The 8,025-nt window shown below is 40.3% G+C and overlaps 1 protein-coding gene across 1 annotated transcript; it reads left to right on the top strand.

Moving 5' to 3' along the window:
* The first annotated feature begins 2,529 nt into the window (after positions 1-2,529).
* On the top strand, positions 2,530-3,132 carry TMEM217 (transmembrane protein 217). Its single transcript, XM_024766098.1, has one exon. The coding sequence runs from the start codon at positions 2,530-2,532 to the stop codon at positions 3,130-3,132; it is 603 nt and encodes a 200-aa protein (XP_024621866.1).
* The last annotated feature ends 4,893 nt before the right edge of the window (positions 3,133-8,025 follow it).

Below are 8,025 nucleotides of genomic sequence, written 5' to 3'. Positions count from 1 at the left end.
GAAAGCCTGCATGCAGAGACAAAGACCCAATGTAGCCAAATAAATAAATAAATGTTAAAAAAAAAAAAAAAAAAAAGAATAAGGAGAAGGAAGGTAGTAAAGGGTCTGCTCTAATCAAGGCTCTTTTCTAGTCAAGGCCCTCTGTTAGGAGCTGTGGGATAAATAGAGTCTCTGAGCTCTCTGAGCTCACAAATCTCCGAGGCAGATAAGGCACAAGTGGGTTGAGTGTTAAGACTGGTTTTAGAGCCAGGCAGGTGTGAGTTCAAATCCTGATTTTGCTACTGACCAGATATACAGCTTTAGACAAGATAAATTAACTAACTTCTCTAATTCTAATGTCCTCATTGTTAGCCACTAGGATGACTATTGTAAGTATAAAATATTTATACTTTAAAATGGTTAAGACGGTAGGTTTTGTTACGTGTATTTTACCAAAATTAAAAATAAAATAAAAATTTTAAATAATTCAAAAAACTGTCCTAATCATAATTGTTTAATAATGTGGTCTTTTTGCAGTTCTGTTATTTCTGCTGGTTCTCACAGTGCCTTGTTCCTTGTATGCTCAGTTGTTTTTCACTATCTACTAGTCATTGTCCCTGAAAAATTACTGATGGTGATACTTTGAGGACCAGCACAAAGATGTATCCTTCCAGAGAAGGCCTGAGTTTGCTTCTGCCAGGCACTTAGAGACACTTCAGTTTAGGACTACTTTAAACTAGACTTAAAAGTTTTTTTGAATACTTCATGTAATTTGGGCTACAAACCTATAAAAAGGTTAGTTATGGTTACAACGTCTCAAGGAGAGTTCCCCCGGCCCCCCAGCCCCCGCATATGTTCAGTGTACTATTAAGTTCACTTTCCTTGGAGTCTCTTGGGACAAGATGTGGGGGTAAGTTTACTTCTGATTCCCCTTTACTCTAATCATAGACCTTTGTGGCCATGACTAATACAGGGGAGGCCTTCTAATAGACTCCCCACCAGGACTTCCCTGGTGGCTCAGTGGTTGGGAATCTGCCTGCCAATGCAGGGGACATGGGTTCGATCCCTGGTCTGGGAAGATTCCACATGCTGTGGAGCAACTAAGCCCGTGAACCACAACTACTGAGCCTGCGCTCTAGAGCCCGTGCTCCGCAACAAGGGAAGCCACCACAATGAGAAGCCTGTGCACCACAACGAAGAGCGGCCCCCACTTGCCGCAACTAGAGAAAGCCCACGCACGGCAATGAAGACACAACACAGCCTAAATTAATTAATTTTTAAAAAATAGACTCCCCACCTTGGTGGACCCTGAGCTTTAATTTCATTCCTCCTTACCCTACAGAGTTCTCATAATGAAATTCAAGTTTGCCTAGATTGGCAAATACCTCAGAGCAAATTTGACTTTCATGTTTGCTTACCTGTCCCAATTCCTGAATTCCTATAGTCTTTGGTCTCCTACCTCTTATCTTGTCAGCTCTTCTGTGCTTTCAAGAATATTTTAAAACTATTTTATACAGCAGTTTTTAGTTGTTGGGGGCTTTTTTGGCAGCAAGTTGGCCCCAATAACCTTAGCAATCAGAAGACCCTCTGCTTTATCTTTTCTTCCTTTTTATTAATTTCTGTTCTTTTATATATTTTCTCCCTCCTTTATTTTGTTCTTATCCTTGGTTGCTTTTTTTCCCCCTTACTTCTTGGGTTGAATGCTTAGTTCATTATTGCCTTTTCTTTTTCCATGATAAGGCTATTCTATTCTAAGTTTCTAAATTTCCCTTAAAGTACGCCTTTCATTGTATTCCTTAAGTTTTGGTATGTAGTGGAGGAGTGATTGCTCAAAGCCTAATTGTTTTCATCAACTCACCCCAGCAGGGCTATTGCGCTACCCTGATTTTTTTCCTGAGATACCTGTACTCAATGTCTGGATAATGCGGCCAATTTTCCCCATCAGGGGGCAGCAATGGTTGCCCAAAGCAATGCTGGAAGAGATAAGAGCACAATTTAAACTAACTTTTTCTGGGACTTCCCTGGCAGTCGAGTGGTTAAGACTCCACACTCCCAATGCAGGGGGCCCAGGTCTGGGAACTAAGATCCCACGTACTGCAACTAAGCCCACGCGCCTCAACTAGAGAAGCCTACAGCCAAAAATAAATAAATAAAATTTTAAAATATGTAAACTAACTTTTTCTATTCAGTGTTTTTCAATACTGCCTACATATGAAAATCACAGGGAGGTTTTTAAAAATACTGATACCTGGGTCCTACCCAGAGAATGTTCTAATTGGTGTGTGGGGTGCTGACTTTCAGCGACTGTAATGTGAAGCTGGCATTGAGAGCCACTTCTCCAATTTATCTGCTCACTGCCACCAAGGCCCAGACTGCATCTCCCTCCTCCCCACTCACACTCCCAATTAATTTTAAACAGTCTTCTGTCTTTCTCAAAGCTGTTATTGCCTGGTTTCCATATTTCTCTCTATTGTTTCTCCAAGTGAATTTGGGGAAGGAGGCAGAAACCCTGGTAATTTACCACATTGGCAGGAATCAGAATTCTCCCCCATGTTATTTGTCTTCACAGGAGGTCTCAGCATGAGACAGCAGCACTGGTGTGGGATGACTGCCAAAATGGGCTCCATGTTATCAGGGGTCTTTACCATCATGGCCATCAACTTGTACCTCATCTTCGAACAGAAGTACTTAAGGAGAAGCAATTGCACTGAGCTTATCCCACAGACCAAGAGTACAAGTATCCTGATAAAACAGTTCATGATCTGCTGGAGTTTGACTATCGTCTTCTTCCTATCTTTCATCACCATCATCATCTGCTTCTTGCTCCTATACTCAGTATATGCCCGTATGTACAAGGGCCTGGTGATCTACATCATCTGGATCTTTTTCTATGAAACTGTAAACATTGTAGTACAAACACTTACCAATGATGATTCTAACATTGGAGAGGTCAGAATCATGCGCTGGTTTGGTTTGGTGTCCCGTGTATTGGTGCACTGTTTTTGGATGTACTTTGTCATCACCTATGCCTACATGATCTACAAAAATCAAAGCCAGGGCAATATCACTTCCTACAACAGACGTATTTCTATAGACAGTGAATTCCCACGGCGGAAATCAAAGATAATACACTTTACCCACCGGCCACTATAGTGAACGACGTTGGCCCTTTTCCGTGATAGGCAGATCTCCCAGGTTCTCACGGTAGTTCAGTTTCCATCTCTTTCACTTTTCAGCAAGCAGAGACTCTACTGCCACTCTTTTGGGGGGATACGGAGAGAAAAGTGATTATAGTCACAACTGGAACACGCTGCTCATTAAGGATGTTTAGTTAAAGGACACTGTTATTATCAAGCACTCTGTGAGTTCCTCTTTCCTTGTCTTGTCATTACCTCCTTATTGGTCAAAACGAAGAGGGTGAGGAATGAAATCAAACCGAATTGCAGTCTGGCAGTCCTTTCATCTTGGTATATCTTCATCAGCCTTCAACCCACAGCTCTCTGATTTAACCCAGCGACAGGCAAACCTGTATTTATATCTGAGTGTCATAGCACAAAGAATAGTGTTGGGGCCTTGAGGTCGCTTTGTGTTATGGTTTTCCCCCCATGTCCTCGATACTATATTCCAGATAAGTGAAAGAATAAAATTAGAGAAAAATCATACTTCATTTTCTGTCTTGACTCCCCACCCCCCACATTTTTCAAGGAGCACAAAAGACACTTGTGTTTAATCAAAAGGTATTTGTTAAACTTTTCTGTCACTGTGCTGGACACTGCAGGAGGATATAGAAAAGTCTAAAATATGAGGCCTGACCTTGAGGATTTTTCAGTTTAGTGGGAGAAACTAAATCATGTTTATGAATCAATTAGCCAACCACATAAGACAGTACAAGATTACACACTATCACATAACAACAAACATCACTTTGAACTCAGGTTCAGAAATTGTCAGAAGCAGTTTAAACCAGAATGGAAGACAAACCAAGCAAACCTCTACTTCAAACATTAGCCATTACGTTAAGTGTCTGTTTACTTAATAGCTTTCTTGAGGTATAATTGACATACAGTAAACAGCACATGTTTAAAGAATATAATTTGATGAGTTTTGACACTAGTATATCCCAGTGAAACCATCACTGTAATTGAATTGGTGAACACATGTATCACTCCCAAAAGTTTCCTCCTAATCCCTGTCTCCTGCCCCTTCTTGCACTGCACACCCCCGCCATCACAAGGCACTGATTTGCTGGCCCTATATATTAGTTTGCATTTTCTAGAATTTTACATAAATGGCATCATACAGAATATCATCTTTATTTTTTTTTTTTTGCCTGGCTTCTTTTGCTCAGCCTAAGACCTTAAAGATTCACCCATGTCATTATGCGTATTGATAGTTCATTCTTTATTGCTGAGTAGTATATGCCATGGCATGAATGTACCACAGATTGTTTATCCATTTGCCCACTGAAAGACATAGAGTGGTTTGTAGTTTGGGGCAATTATGAATAAGAACACTATAAGCAATTATGTACAAGGCTTTGTGTGGATTTATGATTTCATTTATCTTGAGTAAATACCATTTTTACTTTTTAAGAAACTAGCAAACTTTTTTCCAGAAGGGATGTACCATTTTATACTCCCAGTGTATGAGAATTCCAGTTCCTTCACATCCTTGCCAGTACTGAGAGAGAGAGAGAGAGAGAGAGAGAGAGAGAGAGAGAGAGAGAGAGTATATAGTGGCATCTCATTGCGGTTTTAACTTTCATTTCTTTAATAACAAATGATGTTGAGCATCTTTTCATGTGCTTAGTTAGCATTCTTATATCTTTTTTGGTAAGGTGTCTGTTCAAATCTTTCGCCCATTTTTTTGTTTTATTCACCAGTTTGTCTTATTTTTTAGATTCCAAATATAAGTGAAAACATACAGTATTTGTCTTTGTCTGACTGATTTCACTAAGCATAATACCCTCCAGTTCCATCCATGTTGCTGCAAATGACAAAATTTCATTATTTTTTATGGCCGAGTAGTATTCCATTATATATATATGAATATGTATATTATATATGTAATATATATGTTGGAATATATATTATATATATATTCATATATAATATATATATATATTCCATTCATCTGCTGATGGACATTTAGGTTGCCTCTACCTTTTGGGTATTGTGAATAATGCTGCTGTGACTATGGTTGTCCTCAAGTTTCATCCATGTTGTAGCATGGGTCAGAATTTTCTTCCTTTTTAAGGCTGGGTAATACTCCATTATATGAATACACCACATTTTATTTATCCATTCATTCATTGATGGGCATTTGGGTAGCTTCCAACTTTTGGCTACTGTGACTAGTGCTGCTGTGAACGTTGGTGTGCAAGTATCTGTTTGAATCTCTGCTTTCAATTCTTCTGGTGGGTATATACTCAGAAGTGGAGTTGCTGGATAATATGGTAATTCTATTTTTAATTTTTAGAGGAACTGTCATACTGTTTTCCTCCACAGAGGTACTATTTTACATTCCACCAACAGTGCACAAAGATTCTAATTTCTCCACAACCTCCCCAGCACTTATTACTTTGGTTTTTTGATAGTAACCATCCTAATGGGTATGAGGTGGTATCTCACTCTGTTTTTAATTTGCATTTCCCTAATGTTTAGTGATGTTGAGCATCTTTCCATGTTTATTGGTCCTCGTATATCTTCTTTGGAGAAATGTCCACTGAAGTCCTTTGCCCATTTTTAATCAGGTTATTTGTGTTGCTGTTGTTGGGTTATAGAAGTTCTTTATACATTCTTATTTATCACATATTTGATTAGCAAATAATTTCTCCTGTTCTGTGGGTTGCCTTTCCACTCTATTGATGTGTCCTTTTTAAAATTTATTTATTTATTTATTTATTTTGGCTGCAAAGGGTCTTAGTTGCAGGATGCTGGATCTTCATTGCGGCATGTGGGATCTTTGGTTGGAGCATGTGGGCTCTTAGTTGCGGCATGTGGGCTTCTTAGTTGTGGCATGTGAACTCTTAGTTGCAGCATGCATCCGGGATCTAGTTCCCTGACCAGGCATCGAACCCAGGCTCCCTGCATTGGGAGCGCAGAGTCTTACCCACTAGACCACCAGGGAAGTCCCTTGATGTGTCCTTTTATGCATGGAAGTTTTTCATTTTCGTGTGGTCCAATTTATATATTTTTTCTTTTTTTTTTCCTTTTTTTCCCTATGCTTTTGGTGTCATATTCAAGATATCATTGCCAAATCCAATGTCATGAAGCTTTCCCCTTAGTTTCATAGTTTTAACTCTTAGATTTAGGCCTTTGACTCATTTTGAGTTAATTTTTGTATATGGTGTAAGGTAAGGGTCTAACTTCCTTCTTTTGTGTGTGGATATCCAGTTTTCCCAATACCATTTGTTGGAAGGACTGTCTTTTTCCCCGTTGAATGGTCTAGTCACCCTGCTGAAAATCATTTGACCATATGTATTAGTCTGCTCAAGCTACCATAACAAAATGCCATAGACTGGGTGGCTTAAAAAACAGAGGCTAGAAATACATGATCAAGGTGCCAGCAAATTCAGTTTCTGGTGAGAGTTCTCTTACTGGCTTGAAGATATCCACCTTCTCTCTGTGTCATTGTATGGTCTTTCTTCTGTACACAGGTTGGGAGACAGAGTGAGCTGTCTGGTATCTCTTCGTCTTTTTATAAGGATACCAATCTTACTGGGTTAGAACCCCACCCTTATGACAACATTTAAGTTTTATGACCTCCCTAAAGGCCGTCTCTTCAAATACAGTCACATTGGGTGTTAGGGCTTCGACATATCAATTTTGGGGTGGGGGACACAATTTTGTCCATAACACCATATATGCAACAGTTTATTTATGGGCTCTCTATTCTATCCTATTTGTCTGTATGTCTGCCTTTATGCCAGACATTCACACTGTTTGATTAATGTAGCTTTGTGATACATTTTGAAACCAGGAAGTGTGAGACCCTCAACTTTGTTCATCTTTTTTGAGATTGTTTTGGTCATTGGGGGTCCCTTGAGATCTTATATGAATTTTAGGATGTTTTGGTCATTGGAGGTCCCTTGAGATCTTATATGAATTTTAGGATGGATTTTTCTATTTCTTTTTTTTTTTTTTTTTTTTGGATTTTTCTATTTCTTAAAAAAATCCTGTTGGGACTTTGATAGGGGATACATTGAATCTGTAGATCGCTTTAAGTAGTATTGTCATCTTTTTTTTTTTTAATAAATGTATTTATTTTTGGCCGCGTTCAGTCTTCGTTGCTGCGCACAGGCTTTCTCTAGTTGCGGCGAGCGGGGGCTACTCTTCGTTGTGGTGTGCGGGTTTCTCATTGCGGTGGCTTCTCTTGCTGCAGAGCATGGGCTTTAGGCGCGTGGGCTTCAGTAGTTGTGGCACACGGGCCTAGTTACTCCGCGGCATGTGGGATCTTCCTGCACCAGGGATTGAAACTGTGTCCCCTGCACTGACAGGCGGATTGTTAACCACTGCGCCACCAGGGAAGCCCACTATTGTCATCCTTTTTTTTAATATATAAATTTATTTATTTTATTTTATTTATTTATTTTTGGCTGTGTTGAGTCTTCATTGCTGTGTGTGGGCTTTGTCTAATTGCAGTGAGCAGGGGCTACTCTTTGTTGTGGTGGGCGGGCTTTTCATTGCAGTGGCTTCTCTTGTTGCGGAACTCTAGGTGCACAGGCTTCAGTAGTTGTGGCACATGGGCTCAGGAGTTGTGGCTCACGGGCTCTAGAGCGCAGGCTGAGTAGTTGTGGCGCATGGGCTTAGTTGCTCCGAGGCATGTGGGATCTTCATGGACCAGGGCTCAAACCCATGTCCCCTGCATTGGCAGGTGGTTTCTTAACCACTGCTCCACCAGGGAAGTCCCTGAACTTCATTATGTCTTGAGACCAGGTGTGATCTCAGTTAAAAGACCATGGGGGCTTCCCTGGTGGCGCAGTGGTTGGGAGTCCGCCTGCCGATGCAGGGGACACGGGTTCGTGCCCCGGTCCGGGAAGATCCC

The sequence above is a fragment of the Neophocaena asiaeorientalis genome, unplaced genomic scaffold (assembly GCF_003031525.2).
Source record: "Neophocaena asiaeorientalis asiaeorientalis breed wild unplaced genomic scaffold, Neophocaena_asiaeorientalis_V1.1 scaffold46, whole genome shotgun sequence".
Taxonomy (NCBI): domain Eukaryota; kingdom Metazoa; phylum Chordata; class Mammalia; order Artiodactyla; family Phocoenidae; genus Neophocaena; species Neophocaena asiaeorientalis.
Note: the sequence above shows the minus strand (reverse complement) of the source record. Positions and strands in the feature narration are given on the sequence as shown.

Bases quoted from the DNA above. Each gene is read 5' to 3' on its own strand.
- TMEM217 (XM_024766098.1), top strand. From the start codon at position 2,530: ATGTTATTTGTCTTCACAGGAGGTCTCAGCATGAGACAGCAGCACTGG.